This window comes from Camelus bactrianus, chromosome 11, assembly GCF_048773025.1.
Source record: "Camelus bactrianus isolate YW-2024 breed Bactrian camel chromosome 11, ASM4877302v1, whole genome shotgun sequence".
NCBI classification, from domain to species: Eukaryota; Metazoa; Chordata; class Mammalia; order Artiodactyla; family Camelidae; genus Camelus; species Camelus bactrianus.
In genome coordinates, this window is record NC_133549.1 from 60,285,770 (window position 1) to 60,310,570 (window position 24,801).

The 24,801-nt window shown below is 41.4% G+C and overlaps 1 protein-coding gene across 2 annotated transcripts in view; it reads left to right on the forward strand.

Annotated features, from left to right (window-relative positions):
* ARID5B (AT-rich interaction domain 5B) overlaps positions 1 to 24,801 on the forward strand; it is a 173,426-nt gene that overhangs the window by 135,772 nt on the left and 12,853 nt on the right. For both annotated transcript variants that reach the window (XM_010957934.3, XM_010957935.3), the window contains 3 exons: positions 442 to 646; positions 2,594 to 2,646; positions 12,202 to 12,299. In XM_010957934.3, coding sequence (XP_010956236.1) covers positions 442 to 646; positions 2,594 to 2,646; positions 12,202 to 12,299 — 356 coding nt within the window. The remainder of the gene's footprint in view (positions 1 to 441; positions 647 to 2,593; positions 2,647 to 12,201; positions 12,300 to 24,801) is intronic.

Here is a 24,801-nt window from a genome sequence, read left to right on the forward strand (position 1 = left end):
CGGGAGAATGGTCCCACCAGCTGCAAACACTGTTTCTGGTTTCACATCGGCATACCTGTGAGGAGTCTAAAAGAGGCTGGCAGAGTGCGGCAAACCGTGGCCCACTGGCCGCCTGCTTCTATAAATAAAAACATTACTGGAACACAGCCTCGCTTGCTTACATACGGTCCGCGACTGCTGTCGGGCTGGGGTTGAGTGGTGGCCACTGAGACTGTATGCCCAGAAGCCTGCCGTACTTACTATCTGGGCCTTTACAGAAATTTTCCAGTCCTTGGTCTAAGACAATCCATATTCAGCGATGCCTCTAGAAAGCTATTTCAGGGCAAGGGTGATTTACTGGTCCTCCTTCCCACTCAGTGAAAAATGTCACTAGCTATGTCTCTGTAAGCATTCCAGAGCTATGCTTGATTTTATGTGTTTTTTTTTCCCCGCCTTTTCCAGGTGAAATGTGAGGCCAGGTCAGCCTTGACCAAGCCGAAGAATAACCATAATAACTGTAAAAAAGTCTCCAATGAAGAAAAGCCAAAGGTCGCCATTGGTGAAGAGTGCAGGGCGGATGAGCAGGCCTTCCTGGTGGCACTTTATAAATACATGAAAGAAAGGAAGACGCCCATAGAACGAATACCCTATTTAGGTTTCAAACAGAGTAAGTATACTTGTTTTCATTTCTGAAATATCAAAACTGCTCAGAGTCTTTGAATTGGGAAAAAAAAATTGACTCAGGATTATGTTGAAATCCTATTCTGGGGATGATGCTGTCTGTTTATACTAAATCTACAAATCATCCAGGCCAGGAATTTTTCCCCCTGCCTCTTTCCGCTACATTGTTCCCTTCTGGGGCAGTTGCAGTGAGATATTTATAGGCTCGAATCCACTGATTATGACTGGAAATAGACATGTTGAAAGTTTCTCATTTTCTGTTTTGTCAGTCTTGAGTGTCTGTAACGCCTTTCTTCTGAGATAATAGTATGACGTAGATTTATCAGGCACAGATGTTGCCTGTGAAAGGACAGCTTTTAAAAGGAGGACATTTAAAGGTGGACAGAACAACCACAAAGAGAAAACATATTTCCTAAGCCCCAAATTTGTTAAGAGATAACAAGAACCTGATGACTTCAGAGGAAACAAGAAATACACAAATTTGAACGGAGAGCCCAATTTTGAATTACTTTGACGTGTCCGTTTAAGCGTCGTCATGTATTTTAAAGTAGAACAGGGAACTCGTAGCAGAGCAGAATTCCATATAAAAAGAGAAGAAACCCAGATCCTGTCCTGATTTCACAACTGAATATATATTTTGCCTCTGTCTGGATTTTGTGGCACACCGAGCAACGAAGCCCCTGGCTTGAAACAGTATTTTCTCCAAACGTATCTTCCTAGATTAAAACCATGTGTCATTTTGATGAAGAATGTCAAACCTGTATGTTTTACATAACAATTTACATACCTAATAGCAATTGGCACTGATTGCAAGAGAACACTCGCAGCCATTATAAACTTATATAACTACGAATGATTACAATGTTTGTCTGAAAACTGGCTGCTTGAAATAGAAGTAAAATTAATGTACTATGAACAGCTTTGTTGCATTATGCATTGGTTCAGATTAAATCAAGGCCGAGGCAGGGCTCTTGATAGCTTTGAAATAGTGCAAGGTTCAATGAGGCTTTTCGAACATGTTGTGTCAAAGAGCCTTTTCTTTTTTTTTTTTTTTTTTTAACTTTAATTTTATTCTTCATTTCCTTTACCGAGGAATTACTTGAAGTTCAATTTTCCTCTCTTGTGAAAGAATCAAATCTGTAGCAGGCCCATTCCATGGTATTTAGTACAAATGAACAGGGTTGCTAGCAATTTGGCATAGATGTTTTAACAGCGTAAACATATGCATGCCCTGCAAAGAGAAATTTGTTTTTAAAAATGTATGTTTGCAACATCACACAGGCAAGTTAGGGGACTAAGTGGACACGTGACTTAATTCCTCTGTGAAGGAGCATCTTCCTTCCCTTTGATCTGTTGTATCACTGCTGCCTCAAGGGTGAAATACTGATTTTCCTGCTCAGTGCAAGGCACCACGTGTTAGTGAAATATGCTGTGAGCTTTTAATACAGTGCTGCCATCAGACATTCTGTTAAGAAGGTAATCATATATTAAAGTGGCTGTTATTTATTGATTATGGAGAGTTCTAATACGAAGGAAGCATTATATATTACCGTTTAACCAATGGCTTCTTTCTAAGGGTCCAACAAGACCAACTCCCATTCTGAAATCCCACACTTTTCACAAGAAGGCTGTAACTTAACTTCCCTTGGTCTGCTGGTGGTAACAGGACTAAAAACTGTGCTGTCCTTTATCCTAAAATTAGAACCATTTCTGTATTTGTGACTGTTCCTTAAGAAGTATTTTAAATGGTACTAATATGCCCTGTTGTTGAATACCCTTTGGCAAATTGTTTCCTAAGAACTTAGCTATTTGGGGTGCGTTAGTATTTTTTTTTTCTCTTTCTTGTTAAAAACAAAAAAAAATGTTTTAATTGACATTTCTTGGAGATATGTTAATGCAATGCTTATCTAAATACTTATTGTCCCTCTAACAGTTAACCTTTGGACTATGTTTCAAGCTGCTCAAAAACTGGGAGGATATGAAACAGTAAGTGTTTAAGCAACTTAAATAATTTTGCAATCTGACTCCCCTCACCCCCACCCTGCTTTGACCAAAATGGAGAAAATGCAAACGCAAACCATCATTGACTGCCTTTTCAAATGGCTCTACACTTTTGGGGGTTTATTGGGCCGCTTTTGGAAACTGCCCCAATTAGTTCCAGGTTTGGCAAAATTGTAAACTTGTCGTAAAAACTACCAGTGGAAAACATATGTAACTCTCCCCTGTCAGGGAAATTAGTTGGGTCTGTAATTTTTTCCCATGTTGAGAAAGGGCTATTATTGTACAACAAGCCAAGATTGCATGAAAGAAATTTCCCTTGGCAACATACCTGACATCTGTTCATGTCTAATATGGGAAATGTATTAAAGGCTTTCAAAAGTAATCAGTATTGGCCATTAAGGAATAGAATGCAGCAGAATCCTCTCATTCTAGGGCAAAGAAGCTTTATTAGACAAGGGTCAGTGCCGCATAAACAGGAAGTTATCAAACTTACTCAGAACAGACTCTGACACTCTTTATCAGCTAATTCTAACTGACAGGAACAGGTTATTTTTAGCTCACAGGAAAGTTTGATGGCCACGGATTTTTACAGCATGTATTTGAACCAATAAAATGTTAGAGCAACAAACAGATTAAAATCTCGAAGAGAAGAAAGCACAGCACTAATGTAGCACACAGACGACATCTGTAATAAAATCAGTTGACATAGGAAGATGTCGTCATTGGAAATATTTTCTCCTTCACACAGTGATCAGATTGGAGTTGTGCAGTTTCTTCTGCAGTTAAAGAAGAAATTATTTTTTCCTTTCCTTATGAAGTAACGTGCGGTATCTCTGTATCGTAGTAAAGTGACAGTAAGAGACACAAAGTCAAGAAAATGAAATTCATTTTAGTGCTAAATAGAGTAACTAGTGTTTCTTGCCAGATTATAGCATATTGTTCCCCAAACTAATACAATGGTTTGATGTCAGATGCTTGGGATGGGAAAGGATGGCAAGTGATATGTGATTCAGATAATCTGGTATTTACCATAGAGGTATCTGCTGTGAATTCTGACTGAAAATTCCTTGCTGTGAGTCTATATGCATGTAAAACGTTTATGTAATATATGAGTTATACATACATATTTGTAAGGAAATCTAATACTCACATGAACTACATATAAAAGGTGTACTTCATATACATGAATTTGATTAAAATTTTTTTTTATCTAGTGCTCTATGTAAAAATAATGTAATTTTTCACTTGGTTGGATCTGTTGATAGGGCAGGGTGATTGACCTTTTCCACACTGTGGCTCATAGTTTGGCAAAATCTCGACCTAATTATAGCTTTGGTGCATGTGAAAAAGATGGTAACTTATTCAGGGTTAGTCTCATAAATTTAGGAGTCAACCCCCTAGCCTAGGCTTTTAAGTCTAACCTTTAATGTTCAGAATAGGAGTACACATTTTTATGAACAGTGACTGCAGATAGTTATGTGATATTGCACAATATTATGAAATGTCTTTTTAAACCCAGGAAATTTTTTGTTATTCACTGATAGGGTGAGTGCCAGCAAATTTCACAGCAGTTTTCCCTGCTTTTGTATCTTTTGCATCTTCACAAAGATTTTTTTTCTTTTAACATGTAACAAGCAAGATGGTGTAGAAAATACCAAAGAAACTTCTGATGGGTTTCATGGCATTTGCAGTACTCTTTGAACAAATGGTGATTATTCTCCTGTTGAATGAATGAATGAATGGCCACACAATCAGCAGATCACCTCACCACACACTTACTGAGTGTCTTACGTGTATAAGGCATTGTGTCAGGCACTCTGGGAGATGTGAAAATATCTAGGCCCGCAGTTCCAGTCGCTTGCCATCCAGGAGAGGCAGCAATTATAAGACAAGGTGGAAAAAGATCAGTGGCCTGTTTGGATAAAGTAGTTCCTCACTGACACATGAGGAAGAAAGACTTAAGGCTCTGATGCCCACTGAGCAGAATTTTGGAGAATGGATGGAATTTAGACATGAAAGGTCATGGCCTTCCAGAAGAGAATATCAAATGGAGAGACAGACTATGCAGGTGGAATAAAGTTGGGTATAGACAGTTTGAGTAACTTACAGTGACTGGGAGGATGGTATATTAGTTTGACCAGGAAGAGGGAAATCCAGAGAGAAGGATGGAGCCAAGAGGGGAAGGCCCTTGGATGCTAGGTGGCCAGGGGCGGGGCTTTGGGGGGTCATGAAGATTGATAACCAATCTTCAAGTGTACGTTGTGTGACTTATTCTGCCTTCACTGTGTTGTGTGGAGGTGGAGTGAGGTGGAGAGGGGCTGGGCTGGGGGGATATGGAAGACCAGACTGGCATCTGCTTTCCATCTGGTTCTGTGCTTCACATCTCTTCAGCCAAGCCACACAGAGGACTAGTGACCTTTAGGGTCGCCCTTTTCTTCTTTCCCTCTCCACTCACTTCAACTCCTTCATCGGATCCCTGCCATGCTTCACAGTGTAACACATTTTTCCCTCTCATCTCAGGCAGAGACTCTACATAGCTGTCTTACTAAAAAATCTCTTTCTGGGGCCATAAACTGAATGAAGCCAACTGGTGGATTTTTCCTTCCTTCCTTCCTCCCTCCCTTCTTCTCTTCCCTCCCTCCCTCCCTTCCCTTTTAAAAAAATTCCTCCTATTACCTGTTGGCCCTGTAGGCATTGAAGTTTGTCACTCTTATTCTACTTTTAAGCTTTTGAACCTTCGAAGTACAGAAAACATTTTTCTCTAGTATGTTTTGACTAATAAAACTGTGCGATGTTCAGTGAGGATTCAGTTTTGAAGTCAGTCCAGGGGATGTATGAATAATATCCAAAGTCTGAGGACTTAAGTTGTCATCACAGTGTTACGAGAGGATAGTTATCTGTGAGATTATCTGATAACAGAAGCAAGTGTAGACTTGTCACTTAGAGCTCAAAAGAGATCTTAGAACTTTCTAGATCAGTGGTTCCCAAAGGCTACTCAAGAACTGGGGCTCAGATTTTCAGTGGGGAACTTTATAAATAGTTGTCTAGTCCTCTGAGATATTAATTTTGGGGTGGGGCCTGGGCCTGAGAATTTGAGAATCCTTTAAAAAAAGAAAAACTGCCTAGATTGTTAATTCAAAGCTAATGGTAACAATGATTATTAACACTTACTTCTTGGCCCTCATGACTCCTGCTTTCAAAATGTGGCCCCCATCTAAGTCAAGTACAAAGATTAGAAAGTTGTCTTCATGCTGTTGCTAAATTAACATGATGAACATGCCAGAATATTAGCATTTTCTTGACTCCAAAGCAACATAATGTTTCCAACAAGTATTTTTCCATTTGGTAAAGTGGCAATCTAAATTGGGACTTGATAAGCTACTGTCATTTTGAAGGAGGAAAAGTGTAGCCCCCCAAATTTTTATTTTTTGCAAATTGGCCTTTGTGCTGAAAAAGATCCTTGCCCTGCTACAAATATGGAAACTGAGGCACAAGGAGAGGAAATGAGTTGAATGAGGACATTATGGCACTCTTCAGATTCTGAATTGCTGAGAATTTTGTGCACAGTTATCCCAACCTTCATAGCATCACTGGAAGGCAAGAGATAAATGGTCATTCTTCGTGCCTTCCATTCCCAGCAGTCTCTAATGTATCTAAAATGCTTTCTGTGTATTTGGGGTGATGTTTGGAAAAAGGATCCAGTAATCTATCTGCCTTCATCAGGAGTGTCTTTCAGTCATTTCTTTGTACTTAATATGAACCTTACCAGATATACTAACTACTAGCTGAGATTTTCTGATTGTCCAGAAAAAATGTGTGACCTTAGGAGATGGGTCAGGAAGTCTGGATGATGTAAATACTCAGTAATAGTAAAAAAAAAAAAAAAAAAATGCAAGTTTAAAAATTGTAGATGTACTTCTGCTGTTAACTTGTGATTGGATAAAGACACCTCTCTGGAATTCCTTCTGGTTATAAAAAGAGCCCATCTTAATTGGCTTGTTTTTGTTTGTGGTTATAAACTATTCCAAACCTGCTGGTTTGAATTGAGGATTATGGATTATTTCACTTTAGTCCTTCATAACCCTCAAATTGAATTAAAAAAAAGAAAGAGCAGAAGTTCTATTTTAAGCCTTTATAGCATTCGACTAATAGTGATATTCAGTTCCCTTGGCCTCCCCTGCCTTTGCTAGAAATGTATATTGTGTCTCTGCATCCCTAGGTTTAGAGATCATAAATGCGTTGAATGGATACGATTCCCTAAAAAACAGTATCCTGGCATTTTGATTGGTTGGCAATGAGTATCCTTCTTTTACAGTCATATATCCAACTTCTCCTTCCAAACATTTCAGAGTATGGGTCACCTACAGTGGAAGAGGCCGAACTGAATAAAGTCAGCTGGTGAGCAAAGACACTTCAGTGTCTGGTGAAGCAGTTACAGCGTGCAGAGTAGCTTGGGGTATTACCAGGATGTGTGTTGAGGGTGGTTTGCTAAAGTGATTTCCATTTGGCTAAACATTTGATAGCGAGCCAGAGGCAGTACATGGAGAGAGGTAGAGTAGGGCAATGGGTCTCAAGTAAATCTTATCCTAGAGGCAGAGGACCATGCAAGTGGTGCCTTCTAAGAATGTCGGGTTGCTGCCCTGCCTCTCTCCATGGGTGAGATAGGGTCGTGACTTTCCCAATTGGAAGAAGTCAGTTGTCTTCTTGCTGGAAAGATCAGGCTTTGACATCAGATTCTGGTTTTGACATCATTTCAAGATCCTCTGAATCTAACCCTAGTTCTCTGGACAGACAAAGCCTCTTGCTTAATTCAAAATTCTTGAGGCCAAAGATGATGTCATGCAGCTTTGAAAGGCTCCAGTTCCTGGAGTACTACCAGGAAAAAAAGTCATCTTCCTTGAATTCAGTCCGCCCTCAAGGTGTCCTGAGAAAAAGGCTGTTTCTCAAAGCAGCCTGGGTAACAGTGCTAGCAGGCAAACTCTTCTTTTTACTTCATACGTCCTACATGTTCTTAAGCTGTGGAAGCACTAATATCCTAAAAGATTTGACTGCTGTTTCCTCACTAGGTCACAAAAATACCAAAACGATTTCATCCTAGCAACCTCAAAGGTAGAAAAATCAAGGCTCCAAGACTGTTCTTGGATTAAAATAATTTTCCAATTTTAACTGACAGGATATTTTCAGCAAATAAAATTATGGGAGGGACAGATTCCTTTCCCACTCACTGGGCCCATTTTCTTGGCAGGGATTGGCATTGGTGAGAGTTAGTTTCAGGCTATCTTTAAAATACCACCTGAATTCTAAAGAGCAGTTTGAAAACCACTGTACAGTCGGCCCTCCATACCTTCTGGTTCCACATCCACAGATTCAACCAACCGCAGATCGAAAATATTAGGGAATAAAATGCCAGGAAACTCCAAAAAAGCAAAACTTGAATTTGCCGGGCACTGGCAACTATTTATATAGAATTTACATTGTATTCGGCATATAAGTAATCCAGAGATGATTTAAAGTTTACAGAAGGACGTGCATACATTATATGCATATTTGAGCATCTGAATTTCGGTGTCTGTCAGGGTCCTTGGATACAGAGGGGTGACTGTATTTATAAGCAGTGAAAACTTTATGGACATGAGAGGTGTAGAGTGCTTTTCAGAGTTTCTTGGGTCTTACCCACACTAGGGAAAGAAGTAACTATCAAGTGCCTTCAAAGTAAGGCTAAGTCTCAAATGCACCTAGATTGATTTACTTGGGTGTGGTCTGCTCAGCTCAGTTTTTCATCTTGCTTCATGGTTAATTGTAGGGGGTTATAATTCCTGCTCAATTGTGAACCCTGGAAAGCAGAAACGTTTCTTTCCTCTCACGTGATGCCTCCATCCTACCCATTCTACCCCTGTGCCTCTGGACCTGGCACAGCACCCTCAAATGGTGCACAGTAGAGGACAGGCTGATGTCATCTCAGTGAGGGCCTGAAAGGGGTGACAGGGTAAGCACAATCCAAGAGAGACAACTGCTTGGAGAGAGCCAGAGTTTCTTGTATCTTTAAAAACCCTAACATAATAGGTCAGGTTTAAACATGAACATGTCCAGGAGACCTGAGACTTAATGAGAGAGTTGATTAAACTAGCCTTGCGGCTAGATCAGCCTTCCTAGCTGAATGAGGCTGGGGGCCAGACACCAGGAGGCAGACACTGGTTCTGCCCTGGATGGGATTTTAGAGCTTCCACACATCTGGAGAGGACACTGGATAGCAGAATAAAAACCGTAAGCAAATGCCACGCAGGCACGAGGAAAGCAGGTCAGTACAGAAGGCAGGTGTACACAGGCGGGAGCACGATGCCCAGGAGTGTCCCAGGGGGACGGCTCGGGTCCTTCCCGCTCCCTGTGTAGGGCTCGGAGACCCACTGCGGGCTGGACAATGGGAGGAAATAGACATTTCTTGCTGTAGAGCCCATGGTCAGCGTTTGAATGAAAAGCGCATCTGGGCACAAGAAGTGGAGATGTGTACCCAGGAGAACTGTGTGCTTAAGAGCATTTAGCTGTTGGAAAGACCACATTTTATGACTTTCCTGTGGAAAGAAAATATCTCAAAATGGCCTGATTCATCCAGGCTGACTGGTGGAAGCTCAGTAAACAGAGAGACCACTTCCTTAAAGGCCCAGCCCTTGTGTTCACTCCAGATGAACCCTGAATGTTAAAAACTGTACTTAAACACCAGAACCTGCTAGCAGGGGTGCTAACACAGACCCCTAGCCAGCTGCACATGGCTTATTAACACAGACTGGTGATTGATGCTGGCTTCCTGCTGCCGCAATTTCAATTCTAGTGGGTTTTTTTTTTTCCCTTTTGATAATTCTTTATTTATTTATTCTTAAAGAAGCTTTGTCATTTCTGTGACAGACAGGTGTTTAACAGGGCATTCCCTGGTCTGGATGATAGTGAGGGGGAAACATGGCCAGTTTCCACACATTAAGTATCCCTCTCAGCAGTCATCACTTGCTCATTATATTTTTCACAACCCATATTACTTTGTGTATCTGTTTGGTCACTTGTTTATTTTTGGTGTCTGTGACTAGGATGCAGCTGTCTTGGGTGTTGTGTTTTCACTGTTGTGTCCCAGCTGCCAGCACAGTTCCCAACAAATAGGAGATGCTTACTAAGTGTTTGGTGAGTGAATTGTTGAGTGAATGGATGGATTTCGCCCTGACTGGGACTTATCTGTGATGCAATACTGAACCTCTGTTTTAACTAGAAAGAAAAGTGGGCAGGGTGGAAGGAACCACAGTTTTGATGGATACTTTAAGAGTACAATCTCAGAGCACTATTGACTCAGCCCACTCCCTCAGATTCTTGCTGACCCCTTAGCTATGCTATTTCTGTACTAGTGAGAGACCTATAGCTCTAAACAGAGAAGCTCTGAGTCCCACAGTCCTCTGCCTCCTTTGAAACAAAAGGCCCCAGAGTTCTGTATAATCCCCCTACTCCAAGTATCAGCTATTCATCAAGTCATTCTGATATAGAATGGAGACTGCTTTGATGTAGTGGAAAAAAGTCTGCTCTTGGGACTATAAGACATTGGTATGATTCCTGGCATTTCCCCTCTGCTGCTGTGTGTCCTTAGACAAGTTGTGCAACCTCTCTGAGTCTTGCTTCCTTTGTGAATGAGATTCCTGTAATCTGCCTCACAGGCTGATGGGAGGATTAAATGATACCACGGATGTGAAAACTCTTTATAAAATATGAAATACAGTACACACAAGAGATACAAAGATGACAAGAGTGATGGTTTCTTCCTGAAGTGACTGTGGAAACGTAGGCTGTTTTCTGGCCCTGCTTGGCTCTCTAGGGCCCACACACCTCATCTGGAGGAAAGGATTGTAGAGGTTTATTTCAAGGGGTCTCAGTATTCCAAGGGCTTTGAGGAGTAACGTAGATACTTGGAAGGGGATCCTATTCCTTCTGTGACACACAGGCGTAGAATAGGTTAGCCTGAAACTATTATTTAAAAGGTTGGAGGGAGAGTGTAATTAAATATAAAATAATTACCAAAATACGTATTTTGAGTGTTTTAAGAGGGGCTTGAAAACATTTATTATAATCTAAACCAAGCTGCACATAAAGGATTTTATTTTTACTTACACCTGCTAGTAGATATAAGAGGTGGTTCTGTCTAGTGAGAACTATTGAAACAAATTGGTTCAGGAATGCTTCGTGGGAAACTGAACAATGCAGAACTCACACTGTCTCGAGGTCCTCCTTGGGCCTGTTGAGAAAGCTTTATGGAAATGAAGGGCTTCTTTTTATTTGAAATGGAAAGGGTACCATTTACACTGTAATATTTAACCACCCTCCCACTCCTGAGATTACAATTACAGAGCCCCTGTTTGCAAGTTGAGATTTTTTTTCATGCATTGCTGCCCTTAGCCCCTAAGTGAACTCCACGGGCAGCTCTGCGGGTGTTTTTCAAAAGGAACCTCCTGTTCTGATTGTTTAAATGCCACTGGCACCTCTGCCACGCCCTACCCCCTGCACATTCCAATAGCTAAGTTTTCCTGGAGCCCTGTTTAGAAACATTCACAAGGACCTCAGAATTTAGCTCTGTCTTCCCAGTTTCAAGGAAACGCTAGATTGCTCAGATGTAGTAAATGACGTGGTTTTCCCAAATTAATCATTTGCCAGATCATGCATCTGTTATTTTGTAAAATCTTAATTTATGTACAAAAATAAAATTAAAGAAAAAAAATAAAACAAGACCATAGTATGCCTTTTGGTATACTGCAAGCTGTTTGCTTTTATTCACCCAACTCAGTAAAATACAGAGCTTGCATTTTAACTTTGGAATATGTTAATTTTCATAGGATTTGATCGATATTCCATTTTCCTGACCTAAGCAAATAAAAATAAATAGCTTGCGACATAGACAGTTTCAGATTCTGGTTTTGTTTTGGTGGTTAGAGGAGCTGCCATAAAAATGTAGCCTAAGATGATGACACATTTCATGACCAGTTTGATCACTTTAATTTGTGTAGTAATTTTTTTATTTTTAAAGTAGGCAACACATCATAGTACAAAAATCAGAAGATACAAAAGCATGCTTTGTGAAAACTGTCTTTACTTGTGTACTCAGCCACGCATTACTGAATCCCTCAAGTAACCAATGTTAATTCTGATTCATTTAAACAGAGGGACTAAGATATATTTTAGCTGAAATCTTATTTTGATGCTGTATCACATGACATAAAGGAACAGTGTATAAGGGCGAATAACTACATGAACATCCAGGGAGCTGCCTTACATAAAAATGCACTGAGGGTGACAAATACAGAGCCCAAAGCAGAATTCCATTTTTACTGTAAAGAAAAGTGCTGAAAGTGAGATCTTACTGTAAGCCCACAAGTCTCCCCACATACTCATTTGGACTTCTCTGTATCTGGGTTTCCAGAACAGACTGTTCTCTTCTGACTGTTGCATATGTATTGAATCCTGGCACTGTGAATCTCTCATGATGCAAGATTGAAATTCCCATTGCCGTTTTTTCAGATAACAGCCCGCCGTCAATGGAAACATATTTATGATGAATTAGGTGGTAATCCTGGGAGCACCAGCGCCGCCACTTGTACCCGCAGACATTATGAAAGGTAAGAAAGCCTCTCCTGGAAAGTCCTTGCTTAATTAAAAGTGTGTTAGTTGGAAGTTAATTGGTCAAGGAGATAAGACCTTTCAGGAAACAAAAAATAACCCTCTGATATTTTACTTTGCGTACTGCATTGTGATTTTTAGGGAACATGGCTTTCTCTGGTTACAGGGGCTAAAATTGGATAATACTTTCTTCCCCCGCAAGCAAAGATTACTCAATGTGTTCTCTGTACTCTGTGGGTTCATTTACTATGAGAACTTTTAGTTTCTGGAAGACATAGGTCTGCAGTGTTCCTGGGAGGTTGCCATGTAACTCTATTGACAATGAAATGTATTAACGTTGAATATATTAATACTGAAAAGTAAGCACTTCTTTAATAAGAAAATTGGCCCCAGATAAGATCCGTTGTTTTTTCCCATCTTGGTTTTTTCCTTCTATGCTTTTGACCCAGAAAATCCTTTCTTGCCATGCTTGGGGGGGTTTGGTTTTCTAACAATTTCAGCTTCTCTCAGAAAGGTGATGATAATGCAAACAAGAAGTAACGCCAAATTAGCCTATTATGAAGGTTGTATCCACAGGACTGTTTCCCCTTTGCCTTAGGACTGTGTTACCCACAACACTGAAGACCAGTTAGCATAAATTCATGCATCATCCTTGCTCTGCGCTTCGAGCCTGTGCCTCATTTGTTTGGGTCAAACCAACTTCCTTATCACTGGCATTTCCCTGTGGAAGTGTGGACTGATTCAGCTTCCTGGTTTCAAATTCAGAGTTCGTGAGATCCAAGTAGAGGTGTCTGTGTGTGTTTAATAATGGCCATAGATGGAGTAAAGTCAAAACATAGTCAGCAGAGCAAACAGGCCAGTCAGCTTGCTTGTTTAAAAAATAAAACTCAAGTGCTAAATATGAGGGCTGTTCTTCACATAGTCAGTTACCATTCCAACTTCAACCCAGCTGCCTCATGCCCATCTCTGGATCATACAAATGCATCTTCAGATAATGTCATGTGACACATCAACTCATAGTCATATTTCTTTTGAGTCCAATTATATTTTTATCTGTATTGCATATAACACAGAGCCTCTTTTAGTGTGGCCATTCAGTGAAACTTAGAATGTTTTTATAGGTATAATCACAGTAAATTGAGTTGGGTTTAGTACCCCATGAAAAATTCCCACAAAGTATCCCCAAGAGATTGCCTTACTTGACAGTGTTATAATCCAGAATGATTTTTAAAAAATTGATAATAGGAATTCAAATGATTACTCTTCATAGCACTGTTTGCAGTATAGTGCATGGATCTTTTTTAACGTGAGTGTATTTCTCCTGGCATTTAATACAGAAGCCTGCACACTCACTGTACATAACAGGTACACCACTGACGTTCTTGTACAAAAAGGCACTGATGTCTCGGGTGAGTGTTCTGTAAACAGTGTCTGAGGTAACACAGTTAACTTATTTTGACTTGGGAGCCAAGGCTGTAATGAAAACATTTTCATTAGAAGCAGTCTCTACTTTCAAATAGTTTTCATCATGATAGTGAACCTCACTTAGTTCTATGTGCAAATGTCCCCAACATGTGAACCATCACACTTGAAGGACCAGAGAGCAATTAAAACTTGGAAAAGGAGTGTATCTCAGCTGTAAACTAGCTCACCTAGTTAGAGTGAAAAATGAACCAAACATACTGCAAAGCATCACATGGGCAAAAAACAGATATTGTTTGGGATGGAAAAAGGATTGGACTTAATCATAGTATGTACGTGTGTGTGTGTGTTTGGCTGTGTGTTTACTCAAGCAGTTGTGTGGATAAAAATAGCCTCAACCCTAAATGAAATGCCAAGATATGTTCTTTTGAAGGTTGTGTACTTTTGTTTCACGATTAAACTCTTACTGGAATAGCAGAATCCCATATGCCTTCAGTCAGTCAAATTGGAAAATTCTAATAGACATACCTCAAACTTGATCAATTAAAAAACATTATTGAAGAATTTTAAATGATTACTCTTCTCTCCTCATCCTTGGGAGCAGATTGATATTTCATAAAGGTTTGGTCTTCTGCTGGAATGAATTTTTTGAAAAGCTGTATCAATTATTCTTCCAAATCTATAATTTGTTTGGTCAGTATATCAGACAGGCAGGATCCAGGAAGGAAAATAAAATCCACAGTAGGGATCCAACAAAGAGAATTTACTACACAGAATTGCTTAAACAAGTGTTGGGTGAAGTGGTGCATTAATAGGGAGGTGATAACTGTAGGTTCCCCGGGGCTGAGGGAAGAGAGAAAAGAGGCTGGGCACTCACTGCCCGGAAGTTTACAGGCGTCACCAAGCTGGGTCCAGACCCTCCCAGGGAGCGTGCCCAGCCAGTGCAGAGCAGGAGCGGTGCGGAGCTGGGTGCAGACTGAGGAGGCCGTGCTCTGCAGTGGTGCTGGGCTGCAGAGGAAATGCACTGAAACTTTTCTGGGATGGTTGAAAGAAGCTAGGGGCTGGAAGCAACTGCTGCTGCTAAGTGATTGTTGGCTTGGCCGTGAAATGAACAGCAAGCAAAATAGAAGGCAGTCCCTTCTCCCTTCCCTGGGCCTGCTGGGGCCCCACTGGTAGAACCCCAATAGGAAGACAGCTGGCAAAGGAGACAGGTCATTTGCAGAGTCCCAGGCCCAGCATCCCCTGGCGGAGCACAGAAGAGTGGGTTTGGAGTTGAGAGACAATGGTCAGTGGCCAAGTGGGACCCCCAACATAGAAATCCCTGCACAGAACCCAAAACCAAGGTTAGAGCACAGCTGTTCCAGGGCCATCAGCGAGGTCCTTCACCTGTTCTCGGCATTTCCTTTTGCCATCTAAGTCCCTATGGCATTGTTGTGGTCAGATACCAGGGGTGTCATGAATAATCAGTCATTTCTAATAGTTAACTACCGAAATTTGCAGATGATTGATTTTTTTCTTTTAAATCAGACTGTTTACCATAATGCCAGTCTCGCTCATTTGAACCATGCTCTCACAGGAGTCACCCTACCCCTCTGTGCTGTGGTAGGGACAGAAGTCTGGGAAGTACTGCCCTCAGTGTGTCTTCCTCCTCTTTGATGGTTCTACCAAAGAAGGCAAGGGCACACGCAGACCTGTCCAGGGACTGGAAACTCTTATGGTCAAAGAAGGGGCTGGCGCTCTCAGCTAAAACAGTGTTCAGTGGCCATGGCAGATTTCATTCATTCTTGCTAGTTAACAGGCGGTGCTAACACCATTCGAACAAAGATGATTAGCTTGGTGAAGGGCCGTTGTTTTCATGAAGGTTCAAGGAGGTGTAAGGGTCAGGATTTTGTGAGCAGATGTCTAGTCTAGAGATGCCGTTAGCAGTGTTTGAAGCCTTCTAAGCTAGATCAGAATGACTGCAGTTCTGCCTCTGCTGCCGGTTCATCCCGTCTCTAGTTCTCACCCTAATGTAGAGACTTGGGTCCTTTTCTTACCTCCCTACCACCCGCTTTGCTTTCCTAGAAGACGACGAAGCAGTGAGTGATCTACTGCGCATTATCCACTGATTTGTTTTTCATGCAGTGTAGTTCATGTTTCCAGTAACTGTTTGCATTTTCCAATGAGAAAAAAGTAGTCGGTTCCTCAGTAAATGTTACTTGTATATTAGTTGGGTACTTTTGGTTTATTAATGAGTGTAATAATGAAAGTGCGGGTTGTTGAAAAGAATCAATGGGTGTTTTTATTTAAGGCAGAGCAGAAATGGTACAATGCCCGTGAATGCATCATTGTCGCCGAAGGCCCGACTCGCCCAAACTTGCCTCTGATTGGTTTAAATCAAATCAGTCCAAGCACTTCATAAAAATGTCTTTGTCAGCCTGGTTTTACTTCCAAACCTATTCATCTCTGTCAGTTTTTAATATTAGCACCAGTCTCCTGGCCACAGCCCATTAGTACTGTACTTAATTGCTCATGTTACAGGTGATCACCAATGTAAAAAGCATTCATGTTTCCCTGTTGCTATGTAGATGTCTCAAAGTCAGCAGAGCTTATGAAGTGTGGTTATTCTAGACAGTTCTTGTTCAGGATTTATAGGTACATTTACTGGAGATTATAATGCAAAGAAAAAAGACCACCTCCCCCTGAGCAGGACACTTCTAAGTGGAGCATTTTCTTTCTTGTCTAGCTCTGTATTTAAGATGCCCCAAATCGCTTTCTATTATCAGTAAAGGAACAAGAAGGGAAAGGTTACTTTAATGGATTCTCTTAGCTTGATTTTCTGGAATAGTAATTCACTTTAAAGACTTTGTTTTCACATGCAGATTTGTTTTCTTGTTTTCTTTTTTAATGGTTTTTAAGCACATGCAAGGGGGAAAAATCTTTACACAGAGTACCAGATTACTGGTTTTAATTTTCCTGAATAAATTACACAGTCTGTTTCTGTGGAGCACATGAAGTTGTTACCAGGGATTTAAAAAGGAGCATTAAGGCAAAAGTACTTTATAATGTGCTTTTCTGAGTATTTAGAAAATCAGACTCATAAACAAATGTGTATTTGTTTGTGGGGGAAATGAACAGTTATGCTTCATCTTCTTGCATACTTAATGCCCAATTTCAAATTCTAACCTTTTGCTTTTCCCATAAGCATTCCTAGGGCAAGACTGTCATGCCGCAGGGCTGAGGCAGCTTCCTTTGCAGTGACTTGGGGTGAGCTGTGCGTAAGCCAGACACATTTGGTCAGAACCCAAGTGACAGTCAGCTGGAGCTTCGACCTTTTTTTCTCTGAAGGTGGAAGGCAGGCTGTGGGAGGTTTGTGTTTTGAGTAAGATAAGTATGCGCTTTAAGGTAAATGCCAAAAATAGACAAGGTTCTAAGGAACTCAGCTAATCATATTGCGGGCAAAAGCCAAGGGAAAGTAAGGCGAGTTAAGGTTCTGTTCACGTCCAGGACAAGGGCTGGTGTCTTCTTGCTCATTTTGACACCCTGGAAGTTAATCAGCACGCAGTTCAGAGGCCGCAGGCAAGGTCTCAGCAGCACAGAGTTGAGGGCTCCGTCTGCAGTCACCCAGTGAGGTTTTCCAGCCCATCTGTGTTCTGTGAACAGAGCAGCCACGAACGAGCACTGATACGCTTATGTAGCAATTGGCCAGAAAAATTTTTTGTCACTTGAATAGGATTTTAAAAATTGGGGCTTGTATTTTGTTTGTCTTTTAAATTTTTTCATTTTTCTGGTAATTCATTTTTATGGTATTTTACGGAAGTATCAGTAACAGACAGGAGATTTAGGAAGCTAGACCCTCTCACCAGGTCACTGGAGAAAGACTGCCCCACACCAGTGGTCACAAACTCAGATATCACCAGGGGCAGGTAGCACAGGTGAGCGCAGGCCACGGGGCTGGGAAACTGGCGCGCACAGCCCGGCCAGGGGCACCTAGGACATGTTCCATGTTTTGGAGATAATTTTTACGTGAAATCACCTGACTTAGAAATACTGGCTCCAGTACTTCTGAAAATATTTTAAGTAAGCTAAACTAAACATGCCCTGGGCAAGATGTAGCCTACAGGCTGCGGTGCTGGGTGAGGACTGAATTATCTCTGGCACTGGGCTGGGAGCACACAGAAGAGGCGCCGCTGAAGGCACCCTCCATCTCTGCACTCTTCCTCCTGCTGAGCCAGACCCCTGTGGCGTCCCACTGATGCTCCCTAAGCCTCCTGGGGCCAACTGATTCCGCACACTCCCTTTTCTCAGTGACAGGCCTCCGTACACTTGGCAAAGCTCCTCTGTCACTTCAGGTCTTCCTATTCCATTCATCCGAGCCTCAGAGCACAGTTTATGGACTTTCACCAGCATGGCCTGCATCCTGTAGATGCCTCCCTCTTGTGTCCCTCAAAGGACCCAGAGCTACTCCAGATGTGGCATGCAGTACTTCTTGGAATGTGGGCAGTGTCAGTCTATCAGCATAGCCTAGGACTACATTTGAAATGAGTAAGGAAGCCCTCTCCTAGTGGCCAGTGTCTTTTTCTTGGATCAGATAAATTTGCCATTTAATTGACTGCCTGTTTCCTTTGCTATTGCCCTCAACTCCTACCAGCTCATTAGAACTGTGATCCCTCGCTTACCTAACTTATCATAGGATACAACTCATAGTCCATACATACGTGAAAGAGAGTTAAATATTTAAGGCTATAAAAAACCTTAGGTAAGTAAGTTACAGATACAAATAGTAAGTTCAACAGGGATCAAAGAAAGAGGAGAGAGATTTCCAAGTAGCACAAGCAAAGTCTTCCAGGAGGACCTTGAATTTGAACTGGATCTTGAAGAGATTAGGTTAGAGCTTAAGATAGATCATCATACATTGCCTAAGATAATCTAGTTGTAGAATTCAAAAACAGTAAAGAAATTATATTTGGGGGCAAGGACCACAGGGTGTTGCTTTCCTTGAGACTCATCAGTGTACCGTCGTGAACGTATCAAGGACTCAAGAATTAGGGGCTGAATGAATTAAACTAAATCCAAGCAAAAAGGACAGTTTGCTCTAGGAACTGTGTATAATAAAGAGGTAGGCAGTGAAGTGGTGGAAGGGGCCGTCAGGAGAGTTCTAAGGCGGAATTTCCAAATTGGATACACCAAAGGCAGGTATTGTGGTTTACCCTCTCAATGTCTACTGACACGCTTGCCTTGAGGTCAGATGGTTAGACCACGCTCCATCCCCACCTACAGCGGGGTGGACGAACCTATGGACTTGCACCCCTGGGGAACACTGTCTTGGTAATGGTTCTGGCCGTGGGCAGTCTGCTGGTAACACTCCTCTAACACCGCCCCTCCAGCGCACTCATCTCCCTTTTCCCCATACCCACAGATGGCCTCCTGACCTGTGTTAGCAAACAGCAACCCCAGATTCTGACACAGAGTGTTGAGATCTAGGCAGGCTAAGGCATTGTGGCTGCTCTTCTGCCCGTACCCCACCCAGCTTGTTCTCACAAGGGACCTGAACTGGGTGGATGTAAGACCCTGTGCCCGAGTAACTTGTCATCTGTGAAGAATCTCTCCCCAAGGCACAGTCAGGTAATTTCATAAGCAAGAGCCTCCCTCCGTATCACTCAGCATGCCTCAAATGCTCTGATAACTTTCCAGTGCCTGGAGTTTTCAAGAAACTTTTAGAAAGGAAAACAAAACCCTAGCCAGGCCCTGGAGTAGAAAAACTGGTTTCTGTTTAAAAAAAATAAACAGCCTTTGAAAAAATCTCTATTTAAAAATTCTTAAATTTGCCTCTAAATGCAAGTTGTAATTAATAGAAGTTGGAGTTTACACTGTTGAGTGTAAAAACACCCTCAGGCACAAACTAATCAAGTGTGTATGTCATGCTGTAAACTACAGCAAGTTCTTTGACCCAAAAAAGGCTTGCCAAACAGCAGTTTTTTCTTTGTAAAGCTCCTTTATTGTCTCATTTTTGTTTTCTTCCTACTTCCCCCAAACCCCCTTTGAACCTCCCTATAGTATTTAAGAAACTTTGCAGGTTCCATATTTTATTGATAGTTTTCATCAAGCATGAATTTAAATCTGAGAATAGATTAGGTGTCTTAGCCCTTTTTCTTTTTGATAAATAACAAGAGGTTTCTCCTTACGATTTTCTGTCCTCAGGGCTTTATCATTAAGATTAAATAACTGTATTCTCAAGCATGCCACTGCACAAACATCTTTTCAATTATGTGAGTAACAGATGCCTTCACAAAGGAACTATTGAAAATTCAGAAAGCATGTTTCCAAAAAGAAAGGGAAAAAAAGTATCAGATGACAGAAGAATATAATTGTTTACCATTAAAATATATCCTTCACTCTTCCACTGAAAACCTCTTGGAACATTTTGTTTTTGTACAAGTTATTACAAAGTGATCAAAATAATACATGTTTGGGGGGATTGCTGAATATTTCAAAAGCTCTGGAATCTTCTGTATCTCACTTACATGGGACTTAAACGCAGTAGTTGTCTGTTTTTACATATGGACATTGCCCGCTTCATTTGCAAGGCACACAGCATGTTGAAAACTAGTCATATTTGTCTATTCCTACTCTTGAAATAGTGTTCATCTGCCCTTGAACCAGATCCACGCAACTTAATTCTGAGTCAGTCGTTGTTTTCTCATCGAGAAGCATCGTTGTTGTCATCTCTGCTGGCCGCGCCATGGGGGGCTGGGTGCTCTAGAGGGTCCATGTCTTCTGTTGTAGCACATATTTTATTCCCTGGGGCGTAAAGTCAGCCTTTCTTAAATCCATGCCAACTTTCTTCAACTTGGTCTTCATTGGAAAGACACGGGACTAACATCAATCTAGACCCTCCTAGAAGCAGCAAGGAGGCATCACAGGAGCAAAGCCCCAGAGGAGCACTGCATCTAGCTGGGGAGGCCGTGCGAGCCTCGGACTTGGTAAGATGACGCCCTGTAGGCTGGAGTTCCCAGGGGTATGATTCTTGAGTTTTTCTGAATGTACAACATCAATCCAACTAGGGGTACCACCTTTTGGAGATTTGTGGCGTGGCTGTCCTGGCATATTGTATAGGCAGTCGTGTGGCCAGTGTCTGAGCCATAGGGCTGCTTCTCTGGGAGTGAGTTGGACCCTTTGTGTATTCCGTAGGCCTGGTGCCTCTAAGGAAAGGAGAATGCTCCCCTGATCTCACCAACAGTGCAGGAGGAGCTTGGGATTCTCTTAACCCAGGGCTGACCTTTTCAGTATCTCTGCGGTGCTGGTGCTTCTCAGACAATGTAAGAAGGTGCAGGGCGACCTTGCTGAGACAGACGGCTCCGAGAGGCAGGCAGATCTGCGTTTGAACTCCTGTTCTGACGCTCAGTAGCTGTAGGTCTTCCACTAGTCACTCAGCTGTTTCACACTGAGCCTCTGTTCCTTGTCAATAAAATGAGGATAAGGTATACAAAGTGCTTGGTGTTGTTAGTAACTGAATACATGGCGACTGCTGTTCATGTCTAATCAGTATAAGAACAACCAGAAGTTCCTCTCCCTTCCCTCCCCTCGCCTCTAACCCGGCCCCACAGCCCACGTAACTCCCTTTCAGGGGGCCCGTCCTCCTGGAGCTACCTCATCCCCCGGACTCACCTTTATGGGGATCCCAGCACCTTTCTTTCCTTTCTTGGCTTAGTTAGGGTCACAATCACTCCAGGACTATGGATGAAGGTGTCAGGGTCATCAGTTCATCTAAGAAACAACTCTCCCACCACTTCTAGGGACAAACGGAGAATGTCAGCGCCTTCAGATGGTTTCCTTGTTCATTTGCCGCTGCCCCTTGAGTAGGTGATGAAGCCTCTGGTGAGCTGATCATTTTCCTAAGGAAGAGCTTTTTTGAAGACAAGTGCCATGTTTTGTTATTGAAAATAATGGGCCACAACCCTTTTAGGTATCTCTGTACAGAATCTGAGTGATGCTGTTTATACCTTCTTCCTTTTTAAAGTGCTGGGTACAGTTTGCCCTTGGTAGCTTGTGGGCAAGCTAAGTCTTTCCCACAGAACCATGCTGCATCCTTCTGCCGTTTTCTTGGCTGGGATGGGGGTCTGCCTTTGGCTCGTTTTCCACGGCCTGTGTGTCGGCATGGCACCTCCTTCCATGTTTGGTGCTCAGAGCTTTCAGTTCACGGCGCTCTGCTGGTAGGTGACACCAGAGTCCTCTTTCTCAGTTCCCTTGGCTACTGATGTTTTGCTCTTCATACTCTGCACTGAAACTCCTGTCTTAAAGTGACAGAGATCTTTCTCCAGAGCCCACACTTCTCTTACATGGAGAGCTTGGCTTTTTTTTTATACATATATTTTTATAGAAGTATAGTCAGTTTACAATGATGTGTCAATTTCTGGTGTACAGCACAATATTTCAGTCAATAGGAGCATACATATATTCATTTTCATATTTTTTTTCACCGTAAGTTGCTACAAGATACCGAATATACTTCCCTGTGTTAAACAGTATAAACTTGTTTATCTGTTTTATATATAGTAGTTAGTATCTACAAATCTCAAACTCCCAACTTATCCCTTCCCACTCCCTTCCCTACTGGTAACCGTAAGTTTGTTTTCTATGCCTGTGAGTGTGTTTCTGTTTTGTAAATAAGTTTCTTTTCTTTTCTTTTCTTTTTAGATTCCATATATGAGTGATATCATACGGTATTTTTCTTTCTCTTTCTGGCTTACTTCGCTTAGAATGATATTCTCCAGGTCCATCCATGTGGCTGCAAATGTCATTATTTTAGTCTTTTTTATGGCTGAGTAGTATTCCACTGTATAAATATACCACAGCTTCTTTAGGCAGTCATCTGTTGATGGATGTTTAGGTTGTCTTGGCTATTGTAAATAGTGCTGCTATGAACATTGGGGTGCATGTGTCTTTTAGAACTAAGGTTCCCTCTGGATATATACCCAGGAGTGGGACTGCTGGATCATATGGTAAATCTTTATCTTTAGTTTTTTGAGGAATCTCCATATTGTTTTCCATAATGGCTGCACCAAACTACATTCCCACCAGCAGTGCAGGAGGGTTCCCTTTCCTCCACACCCTCTCCAGCATTTATCATTTGTGGACTTCTGAATGATGGCCATTCTGACAGGTGTTAGGTGATACCTCATTGTAGTTTTGATTTTCATTTCTCTGATAAAGAGCGATATTGAGCATTTCTTTATGTGCCTATTGGCCATTTGTATGTCTTCACTGGAGACTGAACCTGGCTTTTAAAAGAACCAGTGGTGCCCACTGAGGAAATATTCCCATTGCTCTGTGCATTGACATAGCACATTTGTGTGTTTGACTTTCATTTTGGTGCCTACCCCGCAAATGCTCTTCTGTCATTTTTAGAGCGATGGTCTGGCACCCTGAGCTAGAGGTGAACAGATTGAGATTAGGACTTCCCATACTTCTTGGAACCTTAACAAGTGTGTGTACTTCATTTTCAAAAAAGAAAAAATATACCTTCTAGTGCCTCCATACTTGGTGAAAGATGGCTTCCCACACTTCACATTTTTGGTCTTTGGCCGAGAATGTTGGGCCAAACCTTGGAATCAACCCTGGAATCAGCTTGGAGTTGTAATGACTCCATCTGGGATCAGATCAGGTCCAAAGCCCAAGTGGAACCAACGTGTCATTTCTTTTCTACTGCCATAAAAAAACCTGATAGTGTAAGAATAGTAGTAGCATTTTTACCCTAACATGCTCACCAACTTTATTCCCTCTGCCCCTAAAATATTCTTCTCCAAGAGCACTAGCAGATCTCTGGGCCTGGAATTTTTCACTGGTTTGATACCATACAAGTGCCTATGAAGTAACCAGGGTGAGTTTGAGGTTCAAATACAACCCAAAAGATTTGTCCCTTCTCCCATTCTTTGGATTGAATCAGTCCCAGACATTATTATAATATCATTTTTCAGAACTCTATAAATAGATGGATTCTTATTTCTCCTCTTAAGCACTGTTTGCTAAATGTTTTGGCCCCAAAGTTCAGTCATTCCATGCAAGCATTAATCAATACATGAGACATTAGTGGTTACTTGTTCTGATGAGAGTTGACATGATTTTTCCTCTGCCTATGGGGAGGGGAGGGGAATGTTGCCTAATAAAGATGAAGGGTCTTTTCTTCTTTTGTATGAAATGCAAATGATGGGGACGTGTGCAATATGCATTTCTCGAATGTGAGGCTGCTGCTTTTTGTTGAGAAAGAGTGGCAAGGCCCTGGAGGATTTTAGAATTTGTAAATATAAAATTATCTGCCATGGTGTTTAAAAAAAATAATAAAAGGGAGAAAGAGTTGGCAGGTTGCCAGATTACTTACATTACAGTAATAGATTTGCTGACCCCTGACTTCTGCTGTAGAGAAATGTATTGAATTTTTCATAATATCAGATGAGGCAGATCTAAAAACCTAGTATACTGAGCACCATTATTTAACTTGAGATTTAACAAAGCCGAAATCTTTTCAAACCAGCAGTTTCTTGTACGATGATAATTTAGTGGCTCAGACGCTAATAAATCAAGGTTACAGTGCCATTGATTTGTTAATTTTAACTTGGGTTGATTTTATAAGTCATCTTTATTTAAAAAAAAAAAAAAGAAAAAAAAAAACCCCTTGCTTTTCACAGTGACTGAATTTAATAAGAATCTGTGATAGCAAACGGCCCCCTCCTGTTTCTGCTTTGGGCTGGAAAATGCTATTCTTGTGTTATTCCTAGGGAAAAATAAAATCTCATGCTGCTACAAATCTTATGCCTATGGAAAGATGTTATTTTTTAATACATGATGGCTTACCTATTTCAGATCCATTAATGGCATCGTAAATAAGCATTTTGCTAATCTGAAATGTGAAATCTGGATAATAGTAAAGGCCCATTTATCTGCCCAGCTTTCAATCTGCAAACTGCATGTAGATCGGGGAGGGGGATCTCTCTGGATTTTCTAATGAATATATTGCTTCTTTTCCCCATTATTTCTATCCACCAAAAACCCAAACCACAATCTTGGAGTTGCAGCCCATTGAAAGTATTTTTCCTGTGTAAT